At 39.8% G+C, this 13,087-nt stretch overlaps 1 protein-coding gene across 1 annotated transcript in view; it reads right to left on the bottom strand.

Moving 5' to 3' along the window:
- Positions 1 to 3,723: 3,723 nt before the first annotated feature.
- Positions 3,724 to 13,087, bottom strand: part of large1 (LARGE xylosyl- and glucuronyltransferase 1) — a 370,540-nt gene continuing 361,176 nt past the window's right edge. Inside the window, exons 14-15 of the mRNA XM_003220873.3 lie at positions 12,068 to 12,263; positions 3,724 to 5,403 (exon numbers count right to left, since the gene is read on the bottom strand). Coding sequence (XP_003220921.2) covers positions 5,206 to 5,403; positions 12,068 to 12,263 — 394 coding nt within the window. The 3' untranslated portion in view covers positions 3,724 to 5,205. The remainder of the gene's footprint in view (positions 5,404 to 12,067; positions 12,264 to 13,087) is intronic.

Genomic DNA, 13,087 nt, shown 5'->3' with positions numbered 1-13,087 from the left:
CAACAAATAATGATTAAGAGACAATTGAAGTGGATGGTTACTTCAGATTCTTTTTCCAAATCACCTAATGTTGTTCAAAGATCATTCAAAGCATGTTAAATCAATGGCAAGAATTAAGAAACATGAACCACGTTTCTCTGAATAACACCACCCTGCTGAATAGCTTTCATTTGATATCATTGTGATGAAAGGATAGCAACAGCTTCCTCTGTAGTGCTTTTTTCAAGCACTGGCACTTCTGGGGGGAAAACTTTATCAAAAGTCTAAACAATAGAGAGTATCGTGGCATCTTTTATTAAGGCCTTTTTGTGGACTACAGCCCAGAATTTCTAGGAAAGATTCCAGTGTGAAACTGATGAAGAATAATTTAACAAGAGGTTGAACATCTAAGGCAGGAATAGAAATCAAAAGGCCTTTAATCATATTTTGGCTGGCATCCTGTTTGTGACATATCCAATGGAAGCCCTTCTTACACCTGAGTATGTCTTTATCATTATGGAGGTTTCTATTTTCTTTCACCCTTCACAATGACTAAAGCTTCTCAAGGACACATAGTTTTTGTGCTGCAGTAGTTTTTCTGAATGGCATCCCTCCTCGCCCCCCCCCCCTTCCTAGCGGATCATATCCTTCTGCCAGGATGATGCGAGGAATGTAATGGCAGTCAGGTACATTTTAGTTAATTTTTAGGGGGAAATTTGGGGTTTGGGGGGAGGGGTGGGTGCCCTTTTGGTCTTTCAGACTCCAGAGGCCTGAAAAACTGAGACAGCTATATGGACTGGGGCCGGGAATTGCATGATGTGGTCCCCAGTTCTAATCCATACAGGGCCTACACCTGGTAAGATCTGGATCTTACTTTAAGATCTGGATCTTACCAGGTATTTAGTTAATTTGTAACAATAATGCACTTTGTTTTGTTCCAAATTAATTTGTTTTTTCCAGAGGCGTTGTTTGGATGCTTCCAATAAAAACCCAGACAGGTCCCAGGATATGGATCTGTCTGGATGGGTCCATTGTGTGATGACTCATGGGCCTTGTAGTCCTGTTCCTAGTACTATTGTGGCAGACGAAGAGGAAAACATGGGGTTTTCGCCGGTTCAGCAAGAGCCGGAGTCTCTTCACCTGCAGGATGTTGATGTTTGCCCTCAAGAATTCAGCCAAACAGGCCTTGGGCAGAACTCCCCTCCGTTTCCCAGGAGGGAAAATTATTCTAAAGACAGGGGAGTCAGGGAGGCTAATCAGAGAAGCCTGAGAATCGCTGCCAAACAAATGGCTGATTAGGTCTGCTTCCCTTGGGAAATTCTAAGGAGTCATGCATCTGGACAGAGTTGGGTTTCGCTTCTCGTTCTCTAGGGAAAGAGTTCTGTTGGCGGGAAAACGAGACCCAATATAGGTGTTTGGCGCGAGGGATTCTTTGCGGAGTCAATTGATCAGCTTGAGGAGAGAGATCGTGTGTGGACTTCGTAATCCCAGTTCCTTGCTTCCCGGATCAAGCTTCAAGCCTTGCCCTGTCTCACGGTTTTACCACGGACTCTGTTCATGCTTCATGTTCGTCTTGTCTCCAGTCACGAATCTAGCCAAGAATCAAGTCTATTTCCAGCCTTGTTGTCAAGCTTCATTGGACTCTAAGACTCTGTTATTTCCCCACACTATTGCTTGGCAAAGTGTGTGTTTCGGTCAAGTGGATTAAAACTTTGAACTCTAATATCTTATATTGGACAATACATTTCTGGACTATATTTGACCTCATCTGAAAGGTCTGCTTCTGAACTATATTCTTCACTTGTTTTTATTGATTTTATATATTTCTTTAATAAAGATATTAGATAGAGACTGGCCTCTGTGTAAGGTTATTGGTGCTCTGCAGCCAGGGTCCTGACACATTGGCAGCATGATAAATAATGAGGAATGCTGGGAATTGCAATCCAATAACACATGGGCAGTTGCATGATTCTAACCTTGATCTACAGAAAAATCTTATATTTAATATGATTTAACTCTTGCATTTGATTGGACTGAGTCACTGTGCTTACCAACACTCACCCGCAATGTATAAAAACAAAGGAAGCAACATTTACTCAATCTTGAAAAGTGAGTTGCAGTCCACTTTATCAGATTGTTGTTGCTGATCAACATGGGCACCTCCTTAAAATTAACCACAACCAGGACATGAATCACTGTACTTCAATTAATTTAGTCTTGTGCAAAAAGCACTTTTCTAGTTATTTAGGAATTCTTTAATCACAAATTCTGATAATTATCCCATGAATATGATTGTCTGGCCAGCATGTTATTGACTGGAAAAAATATTGCATTATTATTCTTGGGTACATTCATTGTGCATCTGTATTTCAGATTCGTTTTGCTGACTGCAGAGTTGGGTGGAATGCAGATTTATCAAACAGGATGCTACAGATTGGCCTGATCTATCCTGGAGCAGTGTGATTTGGGATTCATCTGAAGCAATTGCAGAGACCTAGTAATCTAGCCCTGGAGCAGGCTGAAGGATTTACGTTTCCTGGTTATTTATGGAGTAAGTCATACTCCATAAATTGAATAAGGCAATTACAACTAGATGAATATGGTCTCTGCTGCTTCAGCCATTTGCAATGTCTCCTTAGCTTTTTATTGCTTTTTTCTTATAGATTGTTACATCAAGTTATGCTCTGAATGAAAGCATACCTACCCAAATCCCAGATCTGTGCTGATCCAATTCATGTACCAGTGACTTAGGATGAAAGGGCAGAGGGGTACATGTATCTGACTAGCAGTGAGTTTAAGGAGGGCTGTGGGTTTCATTATATATAAGAGAGATGTCTTGCTACACATTACAGTAGAACAAAAGAACACAAAAATACTTGTCCATTCACTTTCTGTGAGTTTTTGACTGGCTCTCAAACAATTCATCCAGAGTTCTTGACTTGATGCTTCAGTCTTGAATTCTGGAATGTGTTCATCGCTGATCAGCATTTGATGTGTAACTCCTGGAAAACCATCACAACTTAGGTAGGTAGCTTAAAACTGTGCTCACAAGAGACTTAATGAGACAATAAGGAAATATGAGACAGTTAATAAGGTCTGCATAAATAGGAGTATAGTGTCTAGAACCAGGGAAGTCATGCTACCCCTCTATTCTGCCTTGGTCAGACCACACCTGGAATCACCTTGGGTCCAATTCTGAGCACTGCAACTGAAGGGAAATGTTGACAGGTTGGAATGTGTCCAGAGAAGGGCAACTAAAATGATCAAGGGTCTGGAGAACAAGCCCTATGAGGAGCAGCTTAAAGAGCTGGGCATATTTAGCCTGGAGAAGAGAAGGCTGGGAGGAGACATGATAGTCATGTATAAATAGGTGAGGGGAGTCATAGGGAGGAGGGAGCAGGCCTGTTTTCTGCTGCCCTGGAGACTAGGATGCGGAACAATGGCTTCGAACTACAGGAAAGGAGATTCCACTTGAACATTTGGAAGAACTTCCTCACTGTGAGAGCTGTTCAGCAGTGGAACTCTCTGCTCCAGAGTGTGGTGGAGGCTCCTTATTTGGATGCTTTTAAGCAGAGGCTGGATGGCCATCTGTTGAGGGTGCTTTGAATGCAATTTTCCTGCTTCTTGGCAGGGGGTTGGACTGGATGGCCGACGAGATCTCTTCCAACTCTATGATTCTAAGGTGCGTATATAGACCACAGTGTCGTCTATGGGGTGTAAATATGGCAAGAATGTTAGCATTGATAGGGGAAGGAAGAGAGACACATTTCTCATTTATTCAAACTCTTCTCTCTCTGTGACATTGCAACCAAATACAAGTAGCCCCAAACAAGGGTAGTGCATTAAACCTCTTCTCCTCCATCCATGTAAACACAACATTAATACCGAAGAAAAAAAAGAAAAAAGTCCAGTGTCTGGTTGCATGTCTCTGTTGCTTGTTCACTTTCTTCAGCTATGCTTGTCATACATTCTTACACGGTAACCGTTCCTGTGAATTAAATCAGCCTGGTCCAAGTAAACATTATCCACATTCCCCCAAACAGCCTTTTCTCTCCCCTCGACTCAAATGGGGAGCAAATTCTTTTAAAATTTACTCCTTTATTATAATAAACTCCTTTACTGAAGTAATTTCTCAAATGTCTGCAGCATCCAGTGGCTACTGAGGCTTAATGGTCACATTTCTTTCTCCCATTTAGTAACAGCATCCACAAACAGTCACACGTTTGTGGGCAGGTTTGCTGTGGAAGAACCAACAAGGCTGCATGTGCCCCATAAAATGACCTGTCATTGCTTTTACTTGGTCTTTTTTTGTTTCTTAAAACAATGTTACTCAGATTTGGCCTCTTGTTTTAGTAGATACCTGAACCAACACCTCTCAAGTGGGAGGAGGACTTAAGATGCCTTCATGAGACAGTAAAGGTACAGATCTTCTTAGGTGAACGGCTAGAGCGGAAACTGAATATGAAGTGCAAAAGGGGCTGCAATTTGGATTTTTAAAAAACCCAAAGGGACATGGTCAGCAGAGGGGAGCTGAAAAATGGTCCATCTTTGCAACATTAGAGAAATGAGCAAGTGACACAACAGAAATGTCTACACAGTAAAGCTGCGGATATTTCAGGATACAATATACCACAAATCCTGTTTTTAGAAGTAACTCCCCTTCGTCTGACAGGGAAAATCTGGTCCATCTTGCTCTATAGTGTTCTTCAGTAAATAGACAACAGTTGTCTGACAGATGTAAACACCCCTTTTTAAGAAGTAGAGCCCCCATTTTCAAATTCACAGAACAGTGACCTGAAGATATTCCTTTACATATTTTTTAAAAATGTTAAAATATTAAATAGCAACATGAAAGCCTATATTCCAAAGAAGATCTGTTTTTCCTGTGCAATTTTTAAGAGCAAATATTCCATCCCCGTTGTTCCTGCCACCCTATGTGCTGCCAATGGATATGGGTACTGCTCTTCCTTCCCGCCTCCCATTTATTCACACTTTGTGGATAATAAAACCAAAGGCCTTAGGGTGGCAGATGATTGGTGGATTGTGAGCAGAATCTGGAGACAGCCTGTTCCAAATGTCTATTATTAGAACTGCTCAATGTCTGTCTGTTTTTTTAAAAAAAGAAGAAAACAAAGGTGTCTCTCAGTTCCAGGCTAAAGGACTGGGGCCGCACACTTGAAATGGCTCCTCCTTTTCAGTTTTTCTTCTGTAACAGTCCCGGTGGTGCTAGCTGTTGTTCTCTGCCGTGAGATATTTCAGTGCTGCAAAGCCATACCGGCGTGACATATCCTGTTGAAATTCTTCCTTGAGGGTCTTGAGACAGATACGATATTGCTTGTTGGACCGGAATTTGGTGATGTCAAAGCTGGGAGCATGTGGCATGTGGATCATATAGGCATTGGGCAGCACTGTGAATTCATACTCCTGCGGAAAACAAACACATTAAAAGTGAATAACATGCCCTGCATGTCTTGAAATAACCTTTCCTCAGCTTTTCTCTCTTCTTTCTAATACCCCAATGGTCCTCAGTATAGCTTTGTGTAATGATAAAGTGGAGCTTATGAAGGTTCCCTACAAATTGATTGGCCAATTTAGACTACGTTTCCACTTTTTACCCTCCCCTCTTTTTGTTGGCTTTGTCGGGGTGCCACAGAGTTCTGCCCTGGGCCCAGAGCTGTTCAACATCTTTTTAAATGATTTGGATGAAGGTTTAGAGGCCTGCTTATCAAGTTTGGAAATGACACCAAATTGGGAGGGATAGCTAATACTCCAGAAGACAGAATCTGAATTCAGAATTCAAAATTCAAAACTAACAAAATTGATTTCATCAAGGAGAAATGTAAGATACTACACTTATGACCTGATCACATGCCCCCCCCCCCCAATTGCCATTTTGCCAGCAAGTGTGGTGAAATGGTAGGTGCGTGCAGCAACTCAGTCGCCCCCTCCACACTGCTCCAGCGGAGTGACACTTCCCCCAAGGGCGACACTTCCCCTATCCACCGGGGCAGAGGTAAGCTGGCTCCATTGGAACCACCACAACATTGGAGCCTTCACATGTTGACGAGGAAGCATCCTAGGATGCTTCCATACCAGTTTGGGGTAGGGCCTCTGCCAGAAGTTGAGGGATGCCATGTGATGGGATGCATGCCCATTCATCCCTCAACTGGCTAGCAAGCATCCTAGGATGCTAATATTGGTGAGTGTGATAAGGTCCTTAGGGAGAAAAAGTGAAATGCAAAGATACAGGATGGGTGACACTTGGCTCAACAACAGTACATGTGAAAAAGATCTTGGGAATCTTAGTGGACAACAAGTTGAACATGACCCAACAGTGTGATGCAGCAGATAAAAAGCCAATGGGACTTTGGGCTGCATCAAAAAGAGTACTGTGTCTAGAGATCAAGGGCACTAATAGTGCTCCTCTATTCTGCTTTGGTGAGACCCCACCTGGAATACTGTGTATATTTCTGGGCACCACAATTCAACAGATATATTGACACATTGGAATATGTCGAGAGGAGAATGACTAAAATGTTCAAAGCTCTGGAGACCATGCCCTATGGGGAGTGTCTTAAATAGCTGGGTATATTTAGACTACAGAAGAGAAAGCTGAGAGGAGACATGATCACCCTGTATAAACATTTGAAAGGCTGTCATAAGGAAGAGGGAGCAGGCTTGTTTTCTGCTGCCCTGGAGACCAGGACTCAGAGAAATCGTTTCAAAATTACAGGAAAGAAGATTCCATCTCAATATTAGGAAGAACTTCCTGACTGTAAGAGCTGTTCAACAGTGGCACTCTCTGACTCGGAGTGTGGTGGAAGCTCCCCATTTGGAGGCCTTTAAATAGAGGCTGGATTGTCATCTGTCAGGGGTACTTTGATTGAGCTTTTCCTGCATGGCAGGGGGTTGGTCTGGATCAGGGGTCCCCAAACTAAGGCCCGGGGGCCGGATGCGGCCCTCCAAGGTCATTTATCTGGCCCCCAACCTCAGTTTTATAATGTAATATTTTATATCATTTTTAATATAATATATTGTATATACATATAATATTTATAGTAATATTATAATGTTATACAATATAATACTAATAATAATACCATATAATAATATTAATTATACATTATATATTACATATATTACAATATAGTGGTATAGTTCAATATAGTAATAAATAATGCTAATATTGTGCTATGCTAATAATATAGCAATAATATATTGTATGTACATACAGCTTCTCTGACTCCCCTTCGGGGTGAGAAGGGCGGGATATAAATGTAATAAATAAATAATTTTAGACTTAGGCTCGCCCAAAGTCTGAAATGACTTGAAGGCACACAACAACAACAATCCTACTTAACTTGACTATCTCATTCGCCAGAAGCAGGCCCACACTTCCCATTGAAATCCTGATAGGTTTATGTTGGTTACAATTGTTTTCATTTTTAAACATTGTATTGTTCTTTCATTGTTGTTGTTGTTTTGCATTACAAATAAGACATGTGCAGTGTGCACAGGAATTTGTTCGTTTTTTTTTTCTTTCCCAAATGATAATTCGGCTCCTCAGCAGTCTGAACGATTGTGGACCGGCCCTCTGCTTTAAAAGTTTGAGGACCCCTGGTCTGGATGGTCCATGTGGTCTCTTCCAACTCTATGATCCTATGACTTAGCATTACACCTGCTCTCAAGCTAACCAGACTTCTATTTAAATCCTATTAAATTAGGACTTTGGAAACTCTGTCTTGCATTATTTGCTTTGATATACAAAGTCATCGTTAAGACTGATCAGGGGAAGAAATATGCAGTTCTCCATACTGCTTCTTCACTTGCTGATTACAGTATTATGTCTACACTGAATCTGTATGACATGTTGTAAAGTGAATGAGAAACAATATTTAAGAATTCCAACCACTTTCTTTGGTTTTGATATTGCACTTTGAGGCAGAACATTTCTGAGTTATATCCAAATACGTGGGGCATTAATTCTGGGGATTTTGTCATCGCTAAAGAAAAAAATGACAGCTGAAATGCTGCTCAGCTCACCCCAGGCTGCTGTTTCAAAGAATTACAGCTTTGCAACCCAGGGCTACCTGAACAGCTCTCAAGTAGCTCTACTCTACAGAGAGATGATGTTCCATGTTAATCACTCTGCATTTATTGCAGGGTTTTAGTGAAAGAGCAGGCATCTGAAAGCACTCAAAAGCTGCATTTACATCAAATGTATCAGGTTCTTACTGAAAGAGGGAACAAATAGAAAAATGCAGAGTATTGGCAAAGCATGACAGAATTCTGGGGAAAAAAATAATCATTTATTATAGAGTGCCAGGAAAACACATAATCTGTGTTTTATCAATTTCCATTTGTTCTATTCCTGTGACCACAGAATGGCTCACCAATAACCATTATTGTCCCCTCTTTAAAAGGAATAACTGTCATTTAGATATCACACTAAATTATAAGCCATATGCTTAAAATAAGGATGGGATAATGTTGGTCTATATTTCCTAGCAGCCCTAACTAGCATAGTCCATTGATAAGGAATACTGAGTAACCATTGTAACCATTTAACAACTCCATAGTTAGACATACAACAACAACTCCATAGTTAGACATACCAGTAGTTATTTGTAGCATTTGATCTGCATATAGTTCAAATAACAAAAAACAAACCCATACATTCCCTAAGTCTCATAGCTGGAAAAAGTGGGATTAAAATACATAAAATAACTATAGTAAGGAAAAAATAGCATCAGCTAAGAACAGTGTATTTTCTCTGAATAAATGTCTGGAGGAAGTAATGGGTTGGAGGAGGAAAAACAATCTGAACCTGGGTCTGGACAAGATGAAGTTATTTGTTGTCAAAAGTCCTAACCAAAAGTTGGCAATAAGACTGTGTTCATAGCTTCTGAATCATTGCTCTAGCCCAGACCAGACAGATACCACAGACAGAAGTACTTACTAGGGCTGTGCAATCGAATAAAAAAAGTTTCAAAATTAGGGGGCGCTGGCATTATGTTTCTAAAGTGTTTCTAAAGTATCATCAGTAGAAATTTCATTACTATAACAAGAATAATGAAATTTCGTTACTTTTTTGTTATAGTAATTGCACAAGTGGGGAAACTTCAGGGGCTTCCCCCCCCCCCCCCATTTTTATAGCTATTAGGATGCAACTTGCTACAATGGTAGAACACATTTACCACTGCTAGCCCATCAAGTTTCAGAATGTTTCCCTTATTTACGGAGTTTTGGGGAATTTTCAAAGTTTTTATAAACAACATTTTAAAAACTACAGGAGCTATATCCTTGAATTTTCTATACAATGACACAAGATAACAGCGGATCATTCCGCCAACTTTCAAAAGTATTCATACATCTACTGATTTTAAGGAATTTTTTAAAGTTTTGACAAAAATATATTTTTTTTAGCCACAACAATTATCTTATTGAATGTCTCTCATATTAACCAACAGAATTTTCATTTAGGGATTTCTCCCAGGCCAGCACAGAGTTTTACTTACTAAGCATATCAGTCACTCCTCCTCTTTGTAGATTCAACAATTTATTGGAACTCTGGCTAGCTGCTGCTATGGAGGGACAAATCTCTCCCCTATCCTGATTGGGGCTTTCTAATGCTGAGCAGAATTCTGGGAAATGTAGTTTAGGGCAAGGCCTTTTTAATTCTCTGCCATAGGGAGCCTTCTCTTCCCAGACTACATTTCCCCGAATTCTGTGCTTTCTCAGTCTCTTTACCAGCTCACTCAGCTCATATCGTCCTCTGCTTCCCTCTCCTAATGGTGAGAGGCCATTAATTTAAAGAAAAAAGGCAGCCTTTTTGGCTTTGCTTTGCTTCCGTGTGCTGAAAATAAAACAGTCTTTGGGAGGCTTCCAAGATTTACAATATTCAAATGAAAAGTTTCAATTCTTAGTTTTGGCATGGGCCATGCCCATGTGTGAGAATTGCGTCATAAGTACAAATTTAATCCGACTTATGATGACTAACCAAAAAAAAATTGCACACCCCTAGTACTTACTATCACCTGTTATGCCAGTTGCACCCCTCCTAGGCTGAACTTCTGTAATGTGCTATACATTGAGGTGCATCTGTACCAAGTTCTGAAAAACATCAATTAGTACAAAACATGGCACCCAGACTGGTTGTGATCATATTACACCAATCTTAATGTCACTTTGCTGGCTACCATTTAATAGTTGGGCTAGGTATAAAGTGCTGGTTGTTATTTTTTAAAGCCCTTCATGGCTTGGATTCAAGTCATTTACAGGATCATCCTCGCCTTCATTCAGTTCCTCAGGGGGACATTTACTTCAGTCAGTCAGGACCAGGCTGGCAATTGTTAACTAAAGAACTTTTTCTACAGCTGCCCCCAAATAGTGGAATGATTAGACAACTGGATTTGCTGTTTGAATTTAAAACAGCATTACAGACCAATCCCTTCTGGCAGACCTATCCAGATGGTTTTTAAATTAGCAATTGATTATTTTTAATCTATATGCTTTTTCAACTGGTGTTATGCTCTTTTAACCGATCATGTATTTTTAATTGGTGTTTGCATTTTTAACTATGCTACACATTTATTTGTTGTTGTATTTTAACCTGTTGTTCCCCTCCTTGACATACAAGGAAAGTAAGAAATAAATGTTGTGGTGGTGGTGGTGACAGTCATCATCATTAAGGAACTGGCCAAGCCACCATAACTGAACAGGTGACATCAGGAATATATATTTGCTTCAGCAGTATTATTTCTTCCTATTACAATTTTATCATGCAATTTACTTTAGAGCAGGAGTTGACATAGTTGGATGAGCCACATGATGGGCCCCTATCAAGGCTCACTCGATCAAGGCTCCCCCTGAATCCAGTTTAAGAGAAGCACATTTTTATGTGGAGGATTGCACATTTTGGATAAAAAACGTTCTAGGTTGGCTTTGGCATCTCTCTGCCAGAACTTTGGAAATCCATGTCTGTTATGTAGACCAGAAGTAACAACTGTGTGGGTCTTAGATGTTCTAGGGCCACAGTTCTGAGGTCACAATAAAAATTGGTTTTAAACGTTTTTGTTTTTTGTGTGTGGTCATTTTGGGAGTCAAAGGGCACCTGGTTTGTTTCTGGGACCTCAAGTTAATTTGTATGAGGTATGGACTTTTTGCTGAAATATCACTCCTCTCTTCTACAAAAAAACCAAAACAAAATTAATGCCAATAACTGAACCCCATGAAAACTTGATAGAGCATAGTTTTAAATGGCAAAAAGCCATGCAGATTCATAGAATGCATTTGTTGGCAGATTACATAATTTTAGTCTCTCTTCTTTTATATAGAGGTTGAATATTCCCCCTAAAAAAAATCCCAACACGTACAAAACCAGCTGATGGAGGAGACAAGATTTCCTGAAGTAGTCCAAAAAGAATCGAGCAATTCAGTAACCATCTGATGTGTAATCTGAACGGAACTGAAATGAGAAAAGTCTTGGCCATATCTTCCTGCACCATCAACAAGTAGTACAGCTGTAATATGACTAGCATCACACAGGAGCGAGTGATAAGGAAAGATTACAATGTGTCTCCTTGTCAACAGTAATGGTTAGTTACATTTTAGCTATGACAGCTTATGCAATGTACAGAATTCTTTTATGTTGAGGTTTTTTAACACTTCCTATTGACAAACAAGAATACAATGAGAAGAAACAAACCTCTTCTAAGTGTTCTGCCCTTACAAATAATATCATATTTCCGAAATAGTATTAGGTCACTTATGAGGAGCTCTGATAGGTATAGGGATGATTTTTTGTCCGTGCAATGAGTTATGTAGCATCTTTTCCAAACACGTTTTCCACGTGAGTTTTGAAATGTTCAGCTTTTACTATGAGCTAAGGGGACATATAGTGGGTTTTAAAGAAATTCCACCAATTGTAGAGACATGTTGAAGTGGTGGATCACCATTAGAGACCTCCCTAATCCAGAAAAAAATGAAATGTGGAATCTTTTGCTATGGGGTCTGGAGAAAGCCAGCCATCTGATTCCAGCAATGTGTTAGGTAGACAGATTATCATAACTAAAACTATCCTTCTCACCTGTGCATCCAATTCCATGATGTGAGCAACTTTGTTCCATCCAAATCCAACAAACCTTCGGTCATATTCTGGGCAATCCTGCCTTACCACGACATATGGCTCAAAATCTGCTTCCCATTCAACTCGATATGGTGTGGTAGCTGTTCGCCACTTGGCAAAGTTTGTTGGTGCATGCCCTTTTGTCCAGACGTGATACCTGTAACAGATAAGTTGGAAAAATCAATAGAGATGTTGAAGTCAACATTTTCTGAATACCTAAAATATGGCTATTAGTAACATGGTTTATGTGGACTTTTGAGACCTACTCCTATTAGTAATTCCAGTCAGAGTAGACGAACTGAATCAGTTGTTGAATAGTGAATCAACACTTATGTAAAGCTCATTGATTAAGTAGGTCTACTCTAGTTTGGATAACCAAAGACTTTCAAGCCATTAGACCAGCAGACTCCAAGGACAAATCATGCCTGAGCAGAAAAAGTATTAATTGTGTGGCATATCTAGCTATGTTGTTTCATTTCTAAGATTTAGAGAAAAGTCAGTATTGGAATGCAGATGTGAAATGTTGTCATGAAGTAAAACGTCCTGAAAATGAATTTAGGTGTTGTTTCTACTAATAATAATGGCTTGTTATTTTTCATTCTGAAACTTGTTTTCAAGGAATACAGAATTTGGAAGATACGTCTCTTTGTTATTGCAGTAGTAGTTTAGATCGATAAATGCATTAAATAAAAGCTGGACAAATACTTTCAGTGCCATCATAACTATCATTTTGTTGCATGTGGCATCTACACAATTCCATATAAGACAATCAATTCAATTTGCAGGAAAGCAACCTTTTAGATGTTGTTAATAGTATTCATGTCACAGCAAGGCCAATCCAAGCCCAGCTTCAGCTCACTCCATTAAGACAACAATCAATAATTTTCTCTTTTATTTCCACTCTTTGTCTTTCTAAAAATCACTGACATGGGCTTCTGCCACACATCTATTGATTAAAGCAAGAAACAATTATAGCACAAA

This window comes from Anolis carolinensis, chromosome 5, assembly GCF_035594765.1.
Source record: "Anolis carolinensis isolate JA03-04 chromosome 5, rAnoCar3.1.pri, whole genome shotgun sequence".
Classification (NCBI taxonomy): Eukaryota; Metazoa; Chordata; class Lepidosauria; order Squamata; family Dactyloidae; genus Anolis; species Anolis carolinensis.
The sequence above is the reverse complement of the archived record's forward strand: the minus strand, read 5'-3'. Positions and strand labels throughout refer to the sequence as shown.